The sequence below is a fragment of the Grampus griseus genome (assembly GCF_964374135.1).
Source record: "Grampus griseus genome assembly, chromosome: 1".
Lineage (NCBI taxonomy): Eukaryota > Metazoa > Chordata > Mammalia > Artiodactyla > Delphinidae > Grampus > Grampus griseus.
Window position 1 is genome coordinate 45,497,374 of NC_139017.1, and position 22,170 is coordinate 45,519,543.

Below are 22,170 nucleotides of genomic sequence, written 5' to 3' on the forward strand. Positions count from 1 at the left end.
ATGTCTTCCCTCCATGCCTATCTGTCTCTGTGTCCAAATGTCCCCTTTTTATAAAGACACTGGTACATTTGGGTTAGGGCCCACCCTAATTATCTCATATTAATTTAATTACCTCTATAAAGACCCTGTCTCCAAATACAGCCATGCTCTGAGGTTGCAGGGCTTAAGGCTTCAACATGTGAATTTGGAGGGTGCATGAGAGCGGGAGTGCCTTGCCCACCGTGCCATCTGAGACACAGAGACCCCATCTCTGTCATGCACTCATGTGGGATGCAAGGGCCTTGCTTCCACCATCTGCCTGAGCAGAAAGCCACACACAGTGGCTTGGTCAGCAGCCCTCTCACCGCCTGGAATATGAGTTCTTCCCTTACTGCTGATCAATGTTAGGGCCTCCCCAAATTTCCTTCACTTAGTCCTTGGTTATTGGAGATTAGATCTGATTTATCCACCTGTGGGAAAAAAAATTGCATGGAAGGACAAGCAGGGAATCTCCCTTCTCATGGTGAGGGAAGTGACTGGGTAGCTGTTGTTACCAAAAGTTGCCTGGACATACCGTGGGGGGATGCGGGAGGGGTGGGGAGCATTGTATCGTCTATTGCACTTTCTCAGGAAAGATGCCAAGAGGCCATGTAGGCAGAGGCCCATTTTCCTTCTCTTTCGCCCCTCACCTCCCTTCCATCTCGCTCTGGGGCGAGGTGTAGCCACTTAGCTTCGCGTAACAGCACTGAGTCTGGGGGAAAAAATGACATTCGATTAATGAAACAAACGCAGCTGGTATAGCAGTGACATCTAAATTGTTCCTTTGGTCCTGTTATTTTCTGTAGGAAATTCTCCCTCTGCCCACCCCCCCCCCCTCCTCTTTTCCCTTTAAATCGTGTGCATAAAATACGCTAATAACAATCTTGGTGTCTGTGCCTGAGTGACAGCTGAAATAAGAAAAAGACTAATCGTACCTCCTGCAGCCCTGTCACATGGAGATTAAATGAGTCTCTCTCCCACCCCCTGCCTCCCCACCACCACCTCTCTCTCCCAATCTCTCCCCTCTCTCTGGTCTCTTCTCAGTGAGCATCATGGGCATTTGAATAATATATTATAGACGCCATCAGGGTGACAGTGGGGGAAAAAATCAGCTCAAACCCATGATTACTCCTTCCATCTAATAATTATTTAAATACCAGATAACTCCTTTCACTCTAATTGAGGCCTTCCAGCTGTCGGTGTTACCCGCGGCCTCTGCGCTTGCCCTGGCATTCACCTTGTGCTACTCAACGTGCCTGGACTACCTCTGAGGTCGCTGTTCGACAGAGTGACACTTGGAATGTTCATGTACAACCCCAAAGATGACACTATGACGGGTCCTTCAAGATCGTTCCATCCACAGGGGATGAGCCAGGGCCCCAGCCTTGTGCATTTAGACATTTTATCCTCATAGACTTTAATTCATAGAAATCCTATACCAAAGGCAGCCTCTTTGGGTCACTGGGACCAATCCCCTGCTTCTCAGTAAACATATTCCTCAACAGCTGTCAGGAAAATTCAATGTCAGAAAATTCCATAATCTCCTTGGCAGGATGCCCCAGGGATCCTCTCTAGATAGGATGTCCCCCTGGATATCTCACTCTAGTCCCTTCGGCTGCATTTCTAAGTCTTTGAGAAAAAGAAAGTGCCTGTGCTTGGATAACATCTGACCTGTCTATGGGGTTATCTACAACCCAGAGGCATATGGTTCAGGACACCTTAGCCCCCAAGTCACAGTATAGGTGCCATTCTTGTGTGTGACAACTGCCTGGACCTGCCTGGCCTGGAGGAGGTCATCCCCCCAACACAGAAGGGAGCCATTCTGGTGTCCCTTTCACTCCCCTGCCCCTTAATCCGCTCATCCTTGAGTCTGCCCTGCACACCACCTCCCTGTCCAGGCCCAGTCCCAGGCTCACTTCTGCCCATCAGGGGGCCACCACGATCAAAAGGCACCTTCTTTCCCCAAAACAGGGCACCCTCGAGGCAGAACATAACTGACTCCCTGAACTCTTTTGCCTACAGCAGAGGAAGCAATGGACCTTTGGTCACAAGGTCTAGGTTCTGATGGAAGCCTGTCCCTGAGTCATGTTGGGTCACCTTGGACAATCTGTTTTCTTTCCATAGGCCTCAGTTTCTTCATTTAAAAAAAAAAGAAGTGGACGGGAGTAATTTTACAGTCTGCTTCAGTGCTGGACTTGAATTCCTGCTTTAAAGGTGCCACTAATTAGAAGGGAAAGCTGGGGGAGAAGATGGACCTTTCCCTGCCCTGGGAGAGGGAAGAGGTTGGGGTGAAGCCCAGGAACAGGTGCTAACTCCTCTGACTTCACAGCGCTCATTTTTTGTTTGTTTGTTTAATTGAAGTATAGTTGATTTACAATATTGTGTTAATTTCAGGTGTATGGCAAAGAGATTCAGTTTTTTATATATATATATATATATATATATATATATATATATATATACTTTTTCAGATTCCTTTCCATTATAGGTTATTACAAGATATTGAATATTGTCCCCTGTGTTTTACAGTAAATCCTATTTTATATATATTAGTACTGTGTATCTGTTAATCCCATACTCCTAATTTGTCCTTCTTCCCCTCCCTTTTCCCTTTAGTAACCATAAATGTGTTTTCTATGTCTGTGAGTATGTGTCTGTTTTGTATATGGATTGATTTATTTTTTAGATTCCACATATAAGTGATATCATGTACTATTTGTCTTTCTCTGTCTAACTTACTTCACTTAGTGTGATATTCCCTAGGTCCACCCACATTGCTGCAAGTGGCAATATTTCATTCTTCTTTATGGCTGAGTAATATTCCATTGTATATATATACCACATCTTCTTTATCCATTCATCTGTTGATGGACACTTGGGTTGCTTCCATGTCTTGGCTATTGTAAATAGTACACAGCCCTCATTCTCATACTTACCATTTGGATCCTGGCTATGTGAGCCACCTAGTAGGTGCGGTTGTATTAATAGGCATGTTTTACTGTTATTGTTATGAAAACTGTCACAGCCAAAATGGTGCTGGTGATGACAGTGCAGGTGGTGGTGATAATGATGGTGACAGTGATGATAGAATGATGGAGGATACTGATGATGGAAGAGCTACAGATGGGTCCAAGAGTGGGAGCTCTACCATCATGAACTTTTACTCAGTTTAGCAAAATTGTATCCTGATCCTAACTCCTCTTCCTACCTCCTCCTCCTTCCTTTTGCAATAAGGGAGGCCAAGTAAGCATAGAGGCATATTCCCCCAGATCTCCTAAAAAAGGCCACAGGGCGGGTCACAGGAAGGAAAGACTCTGGCACTGAGCTGAGCTGGAAATGCCTAATTGTCATTTCTTCCCTGCTCTGCCCCTGTTGCCTACAGCAGCTGATCAGGAAGGTATTAGATGCCTTCACTAGCTGTCACCAACACCTGCCTCCTGAATCCTGATCGGGGAGATGGTGTCACCAGGCCCTCCAAATAAAATATTTAGTGACACTTGCTTCCCAAAGAGGAAAGCGTGGCCTCTTCTTGGCATCAGGAATGCTTTGCGTGCTTCGCTGATAGGGCGAGCATCCCGGGGCAGCACGTCCTGGTTGGAGACTTGGGGTGGGGGAGAGGGAAACTGGTAGGAGGACAGCCACTTGGCAAGTCTGGCTCTTGAGAATGCATGTGACACAGTGACTTCATGAACTAGACGGAGAGAGGAGAAGGGACAGGAAGGAGGCATCGTTGAGAAAACCCCTGAGGTTGACACTAGCAGAAAACAGGGGTTAGGAGGAAATGCTAGGTCTACAGAGTCATAGGTGTGTGTTCACTGGCTTCTACCAAAGTCATTCTAAGACCGACCACGGAATGGGTGGAAATCAAGAGCTGGGAATATTGAGAAATAAATTATTACTGATAAAGGCTAATGTATCTTGAACACTTATAACAGACCAGGCATTGTTCTAAGTGCTTTATATGTATTAAAGGACTTCATCATAATAATCCTATGAGGTAGATGCTAGTGCTAATCTCATTATATATAAATAGTGAGATAGCATCAGAGAATGGCTAAGTACCCTGACCAAGTTGACACAACTATTATTGCCTCTGAATCCAAGCATCTAAGTTCAGAGCTCATGAGTCTAACCATTACACCACATTGCCTCTCGTCAGAGGTTCAGAGGTGGGTGCCCTTCCCCCTTACTCCAAATTCAGACGGGAGGCTTGATCCTTGCCAGCTGGGCCCTGCTTTGGAAGAGCTACCTAATAGCATCAGCCTTGGCCTGGAAAGCCAGGGGCTCTCAACTTGCTGTTGAAGTCAGTTGTCTTTGTGAATTCCAAGGTGGAATGCAAGCCTCCTCTGCCACCCCTGCACTGCAAGAGACCACGTCTCCTCTTGACCCTGACGCACTAGTGCCTACTGCTCCCAGGTGGGTGATCTTTGAGTGCCATGGAATGAATCTGTGTGGCCGGTCACCAGGAGCAGTCTGTCCCAGGGTAGATGCTGATTGAGGGGTGAGAGGAGAATAGCCCAATTATTGGTCTGTTGAGAACTCTGAACTTCACCAGCCTTACCCAGTAGGACAAAAGAACCTCAGCTGCCATTGCAGTCATAGACTCTGGAAGCTGAAGCAGACAAGTCTCAAGGTATCATTTTGTCTGAATGAAGAAATCTTAAGAACTGGTTAATTCTAACATCCTTGATGTTAAGATCAAGAAATAGGCTCAGGTCGATGCTAGACCGGTCTAAAGCTATACAACTCATGGGTGACACAGGCAGGATATGAATCCGGGGCTCGCCGAGTCCCTCACTCTTCCTCCTGCCCCATGACTGCATACCTTCTAGCCACCAGGCCAATTTTGCCATTCATACTTGAACTCTCAGGATCCTGTACCTCCGCCGGGCTCCCTGCAGGTTGCAGAGAGGCTGTGTTGGGACCTGTGCAGTAGTGTGCTAGAGACGATCACCTTGGATCTATCCCCCTTCCTCTGACTCATGCTTCCCAGTCTGTGCCCCTTCACTGGGCCAGGGAGGGGGATCAAAGGTCTGCCCACAGCGTTCATTCCCATGGAAAGGAAGAATACGAGCAAAAAGAGAAGTCAGGAGGTCTGGCGGGATTCCTGAAGTGCAGTCTCCTGGGGAGGCTTCAGTGATAATAATAACTCCATAAGTTACGCATTCACTGAGTGCCAGCTCCCATGCTAAGAGGTTTCCCCGCGTTATCTCATTTACTCTATGACAACTCGAGGGGCTGGTGCTGTAATTATCCCATCCTACCAGAAAAGGGGGATGAGACTGGACTTGCCCAAGGTCCCAAATTTCTTCCCCAATTCTGCCTAACAACAAAAGCCACTCACTGTTTATTCAAACTGTGTCTCTGGAGGATATCGGGCAGGGAGGTGAGATAGTTGATCTTAACCTCACAATCGTGTCCTTTGGTGTCACCTCTTCTACTGGGACCTTTTCCCTCCAGCCATGGGCTAAGCATGTATGTACATGTACGTTCTGGGGGAGGTGGGGTGCACTGCCCACAAACTCGATGCCAGGGTGTCTCACAGAGCACTGTCTAAAAGGCACAGCCCAAGCGCATCAGTGGTGATGATTAGAATCCTCACGGCTCCTCGGGGACACACAGCCCTCCACCTGTAGGCAAAGGAGCTCTCCTACCCAGAGACAGGGGCACGCACAGCCCGGCCTCCTGCCGTTCCCTGTCCAGCTGGAGAATGTGAGCATTCTGTTATTTCCTTTCCACGGCTCCTCTTGAGGAATTCACGTCCTGCTACTGGCCCCAGGACATAGCTAAAAATAACCTCCAAACCGAAAGCTCTGTCTGTCGGGAGGCTTTGCCGGTGAGCACGTGGGGCCGGAAGGGCTGTGTCAGAGTCTCTGAGGTCAGCCTGGGCCTCATGCCGCTGTCGCCTCCCTCTTTCCAAGGAAGCCCGGGACCTGATGAGTCACACCAGAACAACACCCCGGTGAGGCCCGGTTGGAGGAGAGCCGTCAGGTGGGGCCTCCCTCTGGCACCGTGATGGCTGTCAGGCATGGGAGGCACAGTTGAGGAGGATGAGGGAGAGTTTCTAAAGACACAGAGCGAAAGCCATGGGGATGCTGCAGATGGCATCTGTGTTAATTCCAACCCAATCTAGCCAGGTTGGGGGCGAAGGGACACAGGACTCTCCTAAGCCGCCTTGGAGCACATTCTTAATCCTTGGCTTGAGTGTTTCCACTCCTGCTGCCTCATCGCCCAGAGTTCTGTCTGGACTTGTCCGAGGAAGTTGTCAGACACTCCATCCAGCTGGAGAAAAGATCCCTCTGCTAGACAGCCTGCTGCCCACTGCTGCCGCCACTGCCACCGCTGTCCCTCCCTCTCCATAGAAGTCAGGAGCAGCGCTGGCAGAGTGATGGGACAGGCTCCGCTCTCTACCCTCTGCCTAGGAGTCTAGAGAAGCTCTCGCAGGAACACCACCTTGCCCCTCTGGGCAGCTTCCTTGGAATAAGGAGGAAAAGCTGTGCAGCCTGGGGCTTGGGAGGGCAGAGAGGGAGGAAAGAAGTCGGGGCAGGGGACTGATGAGGCTGGGGCAGGCAGCCTGAGGTCGGCCACACGGAGCCTTAAACAATCACAAGGCCCCGGCAGTGGCTACAGTGAGCCTGACCTTCAACTTGCCTCCCTTTGCTCCTCTCCACATCTCCCAAACCCGGAACCCTTGCCCAGGTGGCTGAGACTGGACTCAGCCAGCCAGTCCCCGTGATTAAGGAGGCCACCTCCCCCTGTGCTCCACCTGCAGAGAAGCAGAAGTGGAAGCAATTTCCCCAGGACCTGGCACCCCACTTACTGGGGAGGCAGTGGCTGATGCCCTCCTGTCCCAAGGAGGAGGGGTGGGGGGTTGTCCGCCCTTCTCCCTGGGGCTCTGCAGGCTCCTGAACAGCACCTGTGGGGATCCCAGTCCCACCTCACACTCTGAACGAGTTTTAACCGCTAATGATCAGGGATTCTTCTTTCTAGAGAGGACGAGGTCAAGGGGCAGCGAGAGGCACTGTGATTCAGGGTGACCAGCTCTCCTCCTTCCCTACAGGGAACAGAGCATGAAAGAGGAAGGAAGCCAGCAGTGTGAGGGGCTGGAAGTCTGAAATAAGAAAGAATTTTATTTGTGATATCAGACTCGGAATAGCTGCCTGGGAGAGCCTGGGAGAGGACCTTGCTGACCAGCTTTCACAAGACAGGAGAGATTTCCACTGGACTGGGAGAGAACAGGAGGACAGACCCAGCGACTGGGTGGGGAAGTCCGGCTTTAGTTCCGACACCAGGATCAACTGGCTGGGTGAACTCAGCCGTTTAACCTCTCTGAGAGATAAAAACGATATCTGAAGACGACAGAAATAGAGATGCTTTGTAAAGTTATTAAAAAAAAATGCATTTTACAGCGTAAAGGCTGGAGACCAAAATAGATAATAGGATTCCCTGAACATCCCGAAGAGGGAGAAAGTATGTTAAAAATAGAAAAACTGAAATACAGAAGAAAGAGCCTCACAGAGCTAGTCGGCACTGGGACCTGGGTCAAGCAGTCCTGTTCACTCCTCCAGGGATTTATTTTCCATCTGACCCCTCTGCCTTGTGTTTTCCAGAACCATGTAAGGGCCAAGCCAGGAAGGCGGAGTACGCGAGCGCTCACAGGCTCTGTCTCCTGGTCCCCGCCCGGCTCAGAATGGAACAGAGGAGGCCCTGGCCGCGGGCTGCAGAGGTGGACGGCTGGCCTGTGGTCCTGCTCTCCGCCGTCTGCGTGCTGCTGGCACCCCCGGCGGCCGGCATGCCCCAGTTCAGCACCTTCCACTCCGAGAACCGGGACTGGACCTTCAACCATTTGACGGTGCACCGCGGGACGGGGGCAGTGTACGTGGGGGCCATCAACCGCGTGTACAAGCTGACGGGCAACCTGACCATCCAGGTGGCTCACAAGACGGGGCCGGAGGAGGACAACAAGTCCTGCTACCCGCCGCTCATCGTTCAGCCCTGCAGCGAGGTGCTCACGCTTACCAACAACGTCAACAAGCTGCTCATCATCGACTACTCCGAGAACCGGCTGCTGGCCTGCGGCAGCCTGTACCAAGGGGTCTGCAAGCTGCTGCGGCTGGACGACCTCTTCATCCTGGTGGAGCCGTCCCACAAGAAGGAGCACTACCTGTCCAGCGTCAACAAGACGGGGACGATGTACGGGGTGATCGTGCGCTCCGAGGGCGAGGACGGCAAGCTCTTCATCGGCACTGCTGTGGACGGCAAGCAGGACTATTTTCCCACCCTGTCCAGCCGCAAGCTGCCCCGCGACCCCGAGTCCTCCGCCATGCTCGACTACGAGCTCCACAGCGACTTCGTCTCCTCACTCATCAAGATCCCGTCCGACACCCTGGCCCTGGTCGCCCACTTTGACATCTTCTACATCTACGGCTTCGCCAGCGGGGGCTTCGTCTACTTCCTCACCGTCCAGCCTGAGACCCCCGAGGGCGTGGCCATCAACTCGGCCGGAGACCTCTTCTACACCTCGCGCATCGTGAGGCTCTGCAAGGACGACCCCAAGTTCCACTCCTACGTGTCCCTGCCCTTCGGCTGCACGCGGGCCGGGGTGGAATATCGCCTCCTGCAGGCTGCTTACCTCGCCAAGCCCGGGGACTCGCTGGCCCAGGCCTTCAACATCAGCGGCCAGGACGACGTGCTCTTCGCCATCTTCTCCAAAGGGCAGAAGCAGTATCACCACCCGCCGGATGACTCCGCCCTCTGTGCCTTCCCCATCCGGGCCATCAACTTGCAGATCAAAGAGCGCTTGCAGTCCTGCTACCAGGGCGAGGGCAACCTGGAGCTCAACTGGCTGCTGGGGAAGGATGTGCAGTGCACCAAGGCGGTAAGGAGGGCCCCACCTGCTCTACCCCTGATGTGGCATCTGGCATTGCACACCCCTTTGCACACCCTGCCCGCAGACCACCACGGCCTGAAATGAGAGAGGTGCTCAGGCTCACGTTACCAGGTGGTCCCCATAATACAGAGTCTGAGGATATCAGACACTTGAGGCATGTTTGCTGATGCGCGGAGTCATTCCCAATGTATAATCAAGGGCCTCTACGCCACCAGCCACTGTTGTAAGCACCCCGGGCTTCAGAGGTGAACCATACAACACAGCTACTTGCCCTCATGGAGCTTTCATTAGTGAGGCAAGACAGATTAATACATAAAATATGTCGTCTCTCAAGTGATGACAACTGCTGTAGGGAAAAATAAAGCACGGAAGTGGGGAGAGGCAGTACCCACGAGGATTGGTGCATTGAGAAAGCAGCATTTGAGCAAAGAATGAGGAAAGTAAGCTATGCAGGTATCTGGGAAAGCATTCCAGAGAGAGGGAGGGAGTAGCTCTTGCAGAGAATGCAGGGCATGCCTGGAGAGCGTGAAGAGCGAGGAGGCCACTACAGCTGGACCCGAGCATGTGGCAGAAAGAGCGGTTGGAGATGAGCCAGTCAGAGGTAACACACACCAGATCCTGTACATACAGGGCCCTGTAGGCCACTGTACAGCCAAGTGAAGGAGTAAAGTAGGCAGGTAGATATGTGAGCTGGAGGAGCGAGAAGGGAGTTGAGCTTGACTGATAATTTGAAAACTGGGGAAAAAGGAGAAGAAAGGGAGCTTGGGGTCCAGACCTGAGGATGGCAGAGACAAGAAAGTCAGTGGAAAGCACTGTCCTGTCAGAGGGTCAAGATGCTGCCATCTAGGTGGTTACCGTGATCCACCCATTAGTCCGTCCATCCATCTACCCATCCCTCTATCCATCCATTCATCCCTCCCTCCAGCCATCCACTTAACAAGAAGGTATTGAAGATCTCCCAAGTGCCCAGCTGGGGATGCAAACATAAAAAGACATGATCACAACTTTCAGATATCTCGTAATCTAATGGGAGAAAGAGTGAAAGAAAAAATAGCTGGCAGTGTAATATAGTACCTAAGAGTTTGGGATTCAGAATTCAAATTCTATCTGTGTGACTTCCTGGCTTCAGGAGTAACTTAATATCTCTCCATTATCATCTGTGAAATGGGAATCATAATGCCTACCGCATGGGATGATCAGATACTATGTGGCAAGATTAACACCATGCCTGGCATGTTAGGTTGAGCATTATTAGTTAACTGTTACGCATGTGACAAGTGCTAAGATAGATTTCTGTGCAGAGTGCTGTGGACACTGGATCGGCAGCCTGGGGAACAATCTGAGACCAAGTGACCCATACGGCTGCCTTCTGAGCACCCTAAATGGAGGGTGTCTGCTACCGGGACCAAACACCTCTTCTTAAAGCAAAAGACAAATCAGGCCTAGGGTATGCTTCTGTTCCTACCGTCAGCCTCTTGGTACAATAGGATAGTAGTTAAGGCCGTAGGCTTGGAATTCCAACAGATTTGTATTTAAAAATCAGTCCTACCATTTAAAACTGTGTGACTTTAGGCAAGTTATGTACCTGATCTGAGCTGTATTTTTTTTCATTTTTAAAATAGAAATAATAGTAGTCTCTTTTTATGGGTATTATGAGGATCAAATGGAGCAAGTATGTATGAGCACAATACCTGGCCCATAATAAGCATGCAATAAAGGACAGCTATAATTATTAATATTAATTATTATAGAACCAGTTATTTGCTGTTATTTTACCTTTATAAAATGAGGAGTTTGAGCTAGATATTCTCCGAAGTTCTTTACAGTCCTGAAATTCTATAACCTCTGGCCCCAACCAATCAAGACAAGTGGAGAGGAAATGCAAGGGTTAAGTCCTTGCAGAGTCCAGCCTGGTTCCCACTGCCCAGAGGGGGCCCTTGTCAGAAGGAAACTGCTGATTCCTGCCTGCTGCTGAGCCAGAGGGAAGAGGAAGAGCCGACACCCTTGTGGGGCTCCATTGGCTTGCAGAGAGACAAGCCCGGGCTAGTAACCACAGAGCAGCAGAGGCACTGGGAGAGAGGTGACAGCAGGTGGGATCAGGACCTCAGAGAGAACAGCCCCTCACTCACCACCCCCTCCCTTCATCATCACTCTTCGGCTGCGGCCTTGATAGTGGAGGTGGAGGTGGGGCTGCAACAGGAGGGGCCCCTTAAAATCCTTATAATCTAAGGAGTCCCAGACCTGGGGACCCAGAGACATTTTGGTGGCCTCAGAGGGCGTTAGGGAGGAGTGAGGGTAGCTGACGTCCCGGGGCTTAATTTTAACGTGATCTCTGGACTAACATGGAGCTCTCAGATGAAGGATTTGAGCTCTGTTCCAGAAGAGAAATGAGGAAGGGGAGCGTCACCCATTGAATAACAGTTATTGTCCTAAAGGCTGTGCTGGGCAATTTAAGAGTTACCTCACTTAATCCTCAATATGACCCTATAAAGCAAGGATTTTCATCCCCCATTTGACAGATGGAAAAACAAAGACACAAAAACTAAGTACATTGGTTGCACCCATACAACCATAAATGACACAGCAGGGATTTGAATTCAGTTTAGCCCATATGACCTCCGAGTCCAAACTCTTTGCATTTAGCCCTGCTGCTTCTAAGGAAAGCCATACACCAGGCTCTCCCTTTCAGAGCAAAAGTAAAGGGGCAGCAGGTGTTTGGGAATATCTGACAATTTAGAGACGAGAAAAGGAAATGCCAGCCAATCCCAGGGGCTTAGGCTCAGAACAAACCGTTTCCGTCACAGTCTGGTGATTCTAGAGTCAGGAGGGATGTAGAGAAATTCAAAATCACTGGCAAGTTTTTGGCTTCTGTCATCATTTCTCAGAAGCTGGCTTAGGTTATGCCTGAGCCCAGGCTCTGCAACCTTAGCGGTCCCTGGAGAGAGTGGGAAAGAAACTGAAGCCATGAAATCAAGAACTTTCAGAGCTGAAAGGAAGCTTGACGATTACCTGGTCTAATCCTTTCCCTTTACAGATGAGAGCATTCAGACTCAAAGTGGGTATGTGGTATATCAAGATAACATAGCTGGCTAGTGGTAGAGACAGGACTACAATCTAGATTTCCTGATTCTTTATCAGGACACTTGTGCCTCTGGTGTAGGGATGAGAAAGAGAAGTAGAAAATGTAAAAAGTGGTAGCTGATTCCTCTGACCTACCTTTCTAGAGAGCCTGAAATTTCCATTATTGGCTCCAGGGATGTGCTGGTGAATCTTAAATGGATGGCTATATGCAGGCAATGGTAGTAGCAGGGAAGGGATTGGGGTGGGAGGATCTTGATTAGAAGCATTTGCCAATTTCCGTGGTGTAAATACTCCCACCATGGATAATTTCAAGCCACCAGTGTGATGTCACTGAATGCAGAGATAGACGTACAGGCATTCCTCATAAGCTGGCTCTACTATACCATTGCTTCACTCCCTGCCTGAGAAGCTTATCCCTTCTGCCGTGTGGAGCGCCATATAATCCAGAATTCAAGGTCATCCTTAACCCAAAAGTTAGTTTTCTTTCCTAAAGAATAAACACACACACACACACACACACACACACAAGGGTAGCACCGCCACTCAGTTGTAGGAGCAGTAGCTCTCTACAAAACACCAAGGAATCACAAGACATGAGCCTCTGTTCTCTTTGGATTTGAACAGGGAATGAAAGAGAAGTCCCTGGTTTACCAAAAAAAATCCCATTTAGCTTATAAATCAGTTCTTCCAAGGAAATGAAGCTGTCAGGGAACGACACACCAGCCCGCTCTTTCCTGGTGTGGGTGAGAGGAGAAGGGTGATGGGAACAGGTCTCTCCATGATGCTTTCTGTGCTTCCCACGACCGTCACTTCCTTCCTCCTCGAGGATGCCTTTCCAGACCCAGGAGGAACAGCTGCCACAGGGCTCAGGGCTCTTTCTGGCCCAGAGTCTGCGACCTTTGCCCACAGGATTCCCTGTTGTGCAATCAACTGGGATGTTTTGGAGGATCCGTCATAGCCCAGCCCCAGGCTAGACAGTGTGCAGAGAATGCAGCCCCCTTGCAGCCCCTGTCCTCAGGAAGCATGCAGTCTTTTTTTTTAACTGAATGAGATCTTAGAAATCATCAATTTAACAGTCCCCAAAGAGGCTGTTACTGATCAAAGTTCACATAGAAGAAGAGCAGAGACTGGAATTCTTTCTGTCCAGCTATTTTTCCACTTGCTCAGGGTGCAATGTCTTTTCAAGGTGCCCTAGTCTCTTCTGAGAGAGAAGAGACTTTAATTTTTTTAAAAAAAATTTATTCAATGACAGATATTCTTTATACAAGCATACCTCCACTCCCTGCAAAAGGCTGCTAACAAGAAGACCATCTACCCCAGAATCTACCCAAACATCACTGAAGACCTCTAACGGACAGTGATGAGAATCATTGTACAACTTAATGAATCTCTTCGCACGTGTTATTTCCTTTTCTCCCCAGTGATTCTCTCACAAAGGTGGGCAGGTAGTGTGACACCTGAAGAAACTGAGATTCATGTAGATGAAATAACTTTTCCAAAGTATAAGGCACTGTTCAATATCAAGATAACCCTTTTTAATGTATCCCCAGTGTGGGATGTGGTGAATAATGGAATGACTGAAAATTCCTTATGCCCGAAGGCAGGCTTTTGCAGTCCAGGAAACAAATAAGGAGCGCCACCAGGCTGGTAGGAATCCTGTGATGTTGCCTCTAGACTGAATCTCCACTGTCTAAATAGAAAGACCGCCACAAATGGCGTGGTCCACAGGGACACGTAAATGACCAGGAAATGAGTTTGAGCAATCAGCTTTGCAACCTGTCGCAGGTTGTCTTGGCAGAAAAGTGAGTGGGTGATAGCAGGTGAGGGAGAAGAAAGCTGTCTGGTTTCCCAGGAGTCAGTGCGGGGTTCATGGGTCAGCCGTGAGATGTTTGTGTGTGCAGTGTGTGTTAGGCCCCTGAACTCCATGCCTGAATTTCTCGGAGGCCTGGTGTCCTGGGGCTGGTGGCCACGGTGGGTGGGCTGGTGAGGATCAACGTGGCCCTGCCTCCGCTGCTACTCACCCCAGGTCCCTCCCCTTCTCTCCAGCCGGTGCCCATCGATGACAACTTCTGTGGACTGGACATCAACCAGCCGCTTGGAGGCTCAATTCCAGTGGAGGGCCTGACCCTGTACACCACCAGCCGGGACCGCATGACCTCGGTGGCGTCCTATGTTTACAATGGCTACAGCGTGGTGTTTGTGGGTACAAAGAGCGGCAAGCTGAAAAAGGTAAGAGTCCGTGAGACTGGACGCCCGCTGCTGTTCAGCTCCTCCGCTGAGAGCCTCTGCTAGAAGCCTGCTGTGGATGGAGATTTAACTAGAGGCAACTCAGTTTTCTTGGGGCAGGAACAGGTAGAGTGGGGAGGGTTGGTAGGGGTTAATTTGTGCCTTATCTTCTAGCTGCTTCCTCTACCCACTGGTCAGTGAGTGTCTTGGTAATGTAAACATATTTCAATATTGACCAAACTCCAAGGAATTAGGAAGGTGCATCTGTCTAGAGGAGGAAAAAAAAAAAGTCTCCAAATCAAGTAGAATTTTTTGATTATCTATATTATGAATTTTTTGATTTTTTGATTATCTATATTATGAATCACCCACATCATAAATTTTTTTGATTTTTTGATTATCTATATTATGAATTTTTTGATTTTTTGATTATCTATAATATGAATCACCCACATCATAAATTTTTTTGATTATCTATATTATCTATATTTTTTGATTATCTATATTATGAATCACCCACATCATAAATCCCTCCCCACAGTCTACAGAGGTGATTGTACTCATCGAAAGTCTTTGTTGAGTCCAGAGCAGCTGCTTGAAGCACATTATGGGTCTCACTTCTCAGCCGATGGTGGTGCCTCTCTGGGATGGTATACGGTGCCTGGATAAGGGACTGTTCTCCTGTCTTTCCTCTTCCTGCAATCGCAGTCTCTTCCCCGCCCCTCCTCCCTCACCCCCAAGACCTGAGCTGACAGGAGGAAGTAGGCGTCTTATCCTGTGCCTGCTCTGAGCACCTCTGCCCATGGGAGGGCACGGGCCGTCTGGGGCTGGCAGCACGGGAAGCCTCCTGCGCGGCGGGCTGAAGCCGGAAGCTTGTACCTGCTTGTCTAGCACTTAAGGTGTAGAGACGGAGCACAGTCTGGTTTATCATGTGGAATTACAGCAGCCACGTTCTTTCCAGTCCCTGCTAATCCCTTTTTCCCAAGCTCACCCTCCTGCCACCTTTCCCCAGTCCCAGCACCTGTGGATCAAGACACAGGCCAGACCTCACCGCATCTCCCCCTTTGATGTTGACATCAGCCCTGTGGCTCTTTCCTCCTAATCCAGTTAGAGCCTCAGGAGAGATGTTGTTTGGGAATGTAGAAGGAGGGTGGCAGGGAGGGAGCCTGAGGAAGAATTTCCGTGTTCTGCTTGTTCTGAGTTGCTGCCAAAGGAGGTGAGAAAAACTGGTCTGGGTTGATGTGGAGATGCCTTCTTTCTCATGATGCCAGAGCCCTTTAACCCTTTCCTCACTCTGTGGAGAGGTGCCCACCTGTACCTGTCCTGTGCCCTCCACTTGGCCTGGGACTGTGGGCCCTGGCTTGGTTTCAGGTATGGGAGAGTGAGGATGAGTGTGGTCCCGGCGTTTGCTTTCCCAGAAGTGGAGAGGGAAGGAGTTGACCTTCTGAGATTCCACTAAGATTTAAAAGTGGTGTACTCTAGAAAAGAGTCTGAAATAGGATATATATATGTGTGTGTGTATATATATATATATGTGTGTGTGTGTGTGTGTGTGTGTGTGTATATATATATCTTGAATCACTTTGCTGTACACCTGAAACTGACGCAACATTGTAAATCGACTCTACTTCAATTTTTAAAAAGTGGTATATTCTGCGGCTTCCCTGGTGGCGCGGTGGTTGAGAGGCTGCCTGCTGATGCAGGGGACACGGGTTCGTGCCCCGGTCCGGGAAGATCCCACATGCCGCGGAGCGGCTGGGCCCGTGAGCCATGGCCGCTGGGCCTGCGCGTCTGGAGCCTGTGCTCTGTGGCGGGAGAGGCCACAGCAGTGAGGCCGGTGTACCACAAAAAAAAAAAAAAAAAGTGGTATATTCTATCAAGACAGGGTTCATCTTGGACTCCTGAGGCTGGCTACTTTCCTGCAGGGTTATCTATACAGCTGGGTAGATTGTGACTTGCCCAGGGACTTTGGGCCGAGGTGCCTATGGGAGTTGAAATCCAATCTGAACTCTCCTTGTCAAGCCATACACCCTAGGGTATAAACGTACCCCCAGAGGAGCTCCTGGAGCTGACTCATCTGCCCATAAATACCACCTGTTTCTCAGTTGCACAAAGGCTCTGGAAGGCCAGCAGGAGCCACAGCTAAGCTAGTGCTCAGCATTTTCTCCTCTCCTTCATGCACCTTCAGTCACTGTTCTGGATCATTCCTGTGATTCTGTCTCCTTTATTCTCTTGAAAGTTCTGTTAAAGGCAGGGGTCATGCCTTTGTTCATATTTATTTCCTTCTTTCTGCCTCATCCTTTCACCAAGTGTTCCCACCTGGGATGGGCCTCAAAACTGTCTCGAAAAAGAAAACCATGCTCTAAGGAACCTTAGAGACCATCTAGCCCAATACTAGCGTTATTTGGCAGGAAAATTGAGGCCCAGAGAAGAAAAGTGACTCGTCCAAGCTTAGAGATGAAGACAAGTTGCCTCTTGTCCTGAATCCGAGTTGACACCTGTTTTACTTAAAGAAGCAGCCACGGAACCCCGGGGGTGGAGGCTGAGAACAGCCTTCGGGTTCAGGCTTGCTACAGGGTTAAGCCAGGGCCTAGGGCCTCCATTCTCTTCAGCCCTGGATCTGAGTTAGGGAATTAATGTTTGCCAAATGGGTGGACGAGGACTGAATAAAGGAAGAACCACCCAGCCAGGCTCAAAGGGCCCTGGGCTGACCTTCCCATATCTCTCTTTTCAAGCCACACACTCAAGGTAGCCAAGTTCTCTTAGCCCTGTTGGAACCCCAGGAGGCAAGTTGCTAGGGAGGCAAGTCAGAGGATTCAAGGGGGAGGCTGGGGCATGGTTGCCCACAGCTTGTTCCGACCTGCAGTTGTCTGTTCCTTCTCTCTCTTCACTTCGATGTTCTTTAGTTGTTTCTATGAGCTCATAATACCCCTCCTTCTCCTCTGGCGACTCACCCTTCCTTTCCACCCACACGCCTTTGAGGCACCTGATACTAAAGTCGAGCTCCCACTGGCCTCCCATTTACCCAGAGAAACGGCCCATGAGGAATTTATGGAATGTCCCCAGGAAACTCTGCCATGGTCCAGGCCGCATAGCTCTTTCAACACAGGAAGGAAAAAAAAAAAAAACAACAACTAGCCAAGAGTTTGGAGAGGGGAGGGAAGCAGGGTACGTCAGGACTACTCACTTCTTCCCTGCCTAACCAGGTGTCTGTCAGACTGTGCGGCCTCCGTCCATGGCAGCCCATAGGACAGGATGTCCCCGAGTGGGGACGATTAGAGGAAGCAGAGACTGCCTAGAAGTGGCAGGACCACGAGGTGTTGTTCTGTGCTGTGTCACATACTTGCTCATACCTGCCCTCTGCTCTCCAGGCAGAGAACAGTGCAGACGAGGCCACTGCCTTCTGAGTCACAAACATGCAGAGGGAACAGGCAGAATAAGGACGAGACCTCAGAACCAAGAGGTGTAACACTTGCCTAGACTAAGGTCCAGGGCATCAGAGGTGATAAGAAGACAGGCCAGGATTCACCACGGGGATGGAACAATTCCAGAGAAATCAGCTGCCACAGTGTGATTAACCTGGAGGGCTTCATGGAGGAGGAAGCTTACTAAGATTTGCTCTGAGACTGAATGAGACAGACAAAGTGATGAGTTGGGGATGGGAGAGAAGGGCCCTCTAGACCTCGGGTGCCGCACTGAGAAGATGCAGAGCACGTGCCAGCAAGGTCTAGAGTGTGCGGAGGGGCTTGGAGGACTTGGCGAAGTGGAAGCCAAGGCGTAGAGTACTGTGAGGCTCAAGCCCTAGAGGATCAAGTGAAAAGGATCTTGGGACTTTCGCCGACCTTGTGAGCCAACTGTGTGATCCACAAAGTTAATTAGTCTTCACCACACTAACAGAAGGTCATGAAAAGTGGAGGCCCCATGTCCCACGGGAGATAACATTGTAAGAGGGCTTAAGCCAACCAAAGAGCCAGGTCAACAAGGCCTGCAAGGATGCGGGAGCCATGCTGTACGGAGAATACTTTTAAAAGGATGTTAACCTAAGGGAAGAAGTAGAAGGGAGGAGACGAAACAGCTTTCTTCACAGACTGTGATTTACTGAGCACTTATTATGTGTCAGGTGATATTCTAAGAGCTTGATATCTACTAACTAATCTTTATACAACTCGATGGGGTAGGTGCTATTGTCACCTCCATTTTGCTGATGAGGAAATAGAGGCCAGAAAAGGTGAAGAAATGCGTCCAAGAGCCACATGGCAAGTAAATGGCAGAGCCAGGGTTTGAACCTTGATCGTCTGGTTTCACAATCATGCTTCTCCATTAAGCTGTGCAAGATGAATTAAACTTATTCAGTGTGGCCCCAGAGGGCAGAAGAGGGCCAACAGCTAGGAGTTCCGGTAAAATAGTTTTCCACTTAATAAGAGGAAGAAGCTTCTTGCAGCCAAACTGTCCCATAATGGAAAGAGTTGACTCAAGAGGGAATGAGCTCCCAGTCAGTGGAAATACTGAAGCAGAGACTAGGTGGTCACCGATCAGGGAAGCTGTGGAGAGGCACCTGCACCAAGCACATGACCTTCCCACTTATGCCGCCCCTATTTCTCTGACTCCCTCAGTAGGGGTGGGAGATAACGGAGGGCAGAGAAGGGGAGCAGAGCGCGGAAGGCCAAGGCACCCTGGGGGTGGGCTTTGAAGTCACAGCTGGGTTCACGCTGGCCCTGGGTGTGTAGCAGAAAGCCCCTGAGGGTCAGCGGGGAGGTGCTTGGCCCAGACAGGGCAAGGCAGGACCCAGAGGATGAGGGCAGGCAGGCCTGGGGCAAGAGGCAGGGGAGGGAAAGCAGGGCCTCCTGGGGCTGGGCACGGCTGACTGTGCCGACATCCCTCCTGGCCAAGGGCAGGCAGTGGGAGTCCACCTAAGAGATGCCCGGAGCTAATAGCAAAGCACATGAGGAAGAGTAGTGGCAACAGGGACTACAGACTCATTTAACACGACTTCCCAGGTTGAAGGGAGGGGTCCAGGAGACAGGTCGTGGGGCCTGAGCTGAGAGGGCAGAAGACGCTGGGACCGGGAAGCAGGACTCTCTAGGGTTTGGGACAAAGTCCCATTGGTTCCTCCCCTCCATTTGCAGCTGCTAAAACTTCTGCCTCAGCCCCGGCTTCCCATTTCTTCAGGCCTCCTCTGGCCCCTCGACCCCAGGGCCTCACAGCAGCAGGAGGTGCTGGCTCGCTGTCCTCTCCCGCAACCCTGCCACCGGAAGCCTCTCCTGATGCTCAAGGCCTGGTGACATGTCCCTCACCTCGCCCCTTCCAGCACTGTGACTAGCGCCCTCCTCAGACCCCCTGCCACTTTGCTCCGACAGCATCTGGTGCGGGGGCAGCTGCAGAATAAGGGGTCCACTTCTCTTGAGACTCACAGGTCCTGGAGGACAGGGGCCTCTTTCCCACATATGTCACCCATCCCCACAGCCAGATCCAGTGTCTCTCACACATCAGTTGCTCATGAAATTTATCTCAAATGTACCTCCTCCAGGCCAGAGACCTACTTGCACGCGTTGGAAGAGAACCAGACACCAAGAGTGACTCCTGTTGACGTGGCTGGTTTGCAAAGGAAGGAAGTTAGGATGTGGTGGATAGGTCTGCAGGGGAGGGGGAGGGTTGGAGGGTGGCCGTGGGATGAGGGGTCTAGGAAACAAGAGAACTGCTGGGACAGGAAAAGAGCCTGTTTTCTGGTTTACAGTGTTTGGAAGAGGGTGGGGTAGTGCTCTCAGCAATGCTGACCAAGCTGGGAGGAAGGAGCCGCGTTTACACTGTTGCCCGTAGATCCCAGGAGAGCATGGCCAGCTATCTGCTTCACCTGCATCAGAGGCAGTTTTGCCTTCAGCCAAGAGGCAGGTACAGAGGCCCAGGCAACCCCTTCCCTGCCACCCCTGCCAGGAGTATCGGACTCCTGGACATTTTTGCAAATCCACAGAGACTTAGCCTTTTCAAGGTCTGGGGAGGGCCGGGGCCTCTTTTGCCACCACCTTCTTTTCCATTAGCTAAGGCAGCCACCAGAATGCTTGTGAAATGCTTGAGGAAAATCCTTTCTGCCTTTCCCTATGGGACATACCAACCCAAGGTCTCCAGTCCGCAGCTCACAGGAAACCCTGCCGGCGTCCCTTCCCATTCTTATTCTTCTCTTTGTAAGCTCACAAACGGTTTACTGAGCCAGGCCAGGAAAACTGTGAGCCTCTCGCAGTAGCAGCTTAGGCACTGGAAAGAATCCATTGGGAGCACTAAAGTATTAACTCTCCCAGGCCCTGGGGTTATTGCTCAGTTACTTGATAACACTATTTATGAGATATCTTTCCACGGTCCTTTCCATCCTCCACAAATACTTCAGCCAAGTATGGCGATGGTTCCCTGCATCTCCACTCCATTTTACAGATGTGGAAAACTGAGCCACCGGGATGTTAAATTAAATGTCTTGTCCAGGGTTACATGGCCGATCCATTGGCAAAATTGACATTGGCATTTATACTTCCTCCCAAAACATGCACGGAAGTTCCTAACCTGCTACTTGGCTCCCTTGTGGGGTGGAGTTGTCTTGGCGGACGGAAAGCCAAGTTGGGTGAAAAGCTGAGAAACATACCTTTCTCGCTGTGCCAACACCACCGAACAATAGCCACTCATTCCTCGGAGTGGAAATGATTCACTCGTCTCTCATTGTGAACCTTGGATTGAGTAAACAGCCAGGGCTGTGGGTCTCATTCTAGGAGACCTAGCGGATTTCTTGGGACCTGTGACCGCTGAGCTAATGCTCTGTGTCCCTGACGCATCTCAGCAGCTCTGGGGGCTGGGGTAGTGGGCAGCAGATGCCCTCTCCCCCTGCCCCAGAGCCTGTGCAGAGGAGGTGGGCTGGTGGCTCAGAACTCACCACCACATCCCCAGTAATGACTTTGGCTCCCTGCCCAGGCTCCTGCCGCCAAACTCGCTGTTTGTTTTGTTGTTTTATAGGCCTCTTGGGTCCCAAGAACTGGTCTTCTGGAACCTGGGAAAGGCAGCATTTGGCTGGCACAGGGAAGGGGGCATATTTACAGAATCCTTCCAAACCTCCTCCCCTGACCACCACATCCCCCTGCTCGACCATGACAGGTGGAGAGAGAGGGTGTGGGTTTCTATCCAGAGCCCCAGCTGACCCCAGGGAAGAGCCCCTGATCTCCCAGAGTCATTCTGAAAGGGAGAAACTAAAGATGCGTTTATTTTTTGCACCTTTTGTGCGGCTCCTGTGTGCTTCAATCTTGGATAATCCCGGCGTGAGGAGTCAGGCCGTGTGCTCAGCGTGGTGCTCTGCACTCCAAGAGGGAGCCCTTTGGAGCTCGGGGCTTTATCTCAGGGCAGGTGAAGCACAGGCGTAATGCTTCAAGCTCACAGAATCCAGGTGACCCACATAGGCTCTGTAGAATGTTTAAGAAGCCAAGGTGCTAATGTTTACAGAGCGGTCATCTTTAGGAAAATACAGACCGCATAGAGGCACATCCTTTTAGGTCACTGAGCCTTGCCTGCTTATGGGTACAAAGCATGGACATATATCTTGAGGTTGGACAGGACCTCCAAAGGCCAGCTGGTGCTGTCCTCTTGTCTTCAGGTAGGAACCTATTTGCATAACAGAGAGCATATGAGCTTACAGGATGCAGTTCTGACTCCAGTCTATTAGCTGTGTGACCTCTGAGCTTCAGTTTCCTCATGTGTAAAATGAAGACAGTTATAATACCTGCCGCATGAGATTGTAATGAGGATTAAATGAAATCATTCATTCTTGAACGAAAATGTATTGAATACCTACTGTGCGCCATTTGCTTGGTATACGGTAGTAAACAAAACTGTCAACATCGCCTGCCCTAGTGAAGATTATACCTTAATGTGGAAAGAAAATAATGAGAACGCACAATATACAGTATATTTAGAAGATAATAAGT

General features: G+C 50.3%; 1 protein-coding gene across 1 annotated transcript in view; it reads left to right on the plus strand.

Annotated features, from left to right (window-relative positions):
- The window catches only part of PLXNA2 (plexin A2), a 217,904-nt gene that overhangs the window by 17,392 nt on the left and 178,342 nt on the right, over window positions 1-22,170 (plus strand). Inside the window, exons 2-3 of the mRNA XM_082674787.1 lie at window positions 7,629-8,896; window positions 14,036-14,218. Of these exons, the coding sequence (XP_082530913.1) occupies window positions 7,709-8,896; window positions 14,036-14,218 (1,371 nt within the window). The 5' untranslated portion in view covers window positions 7,629-7,708. The remainder of the gene's footprint in view (window positions 1-7,628; window positions 8,897-14,035; window positions 14,219-22,170) is intronic.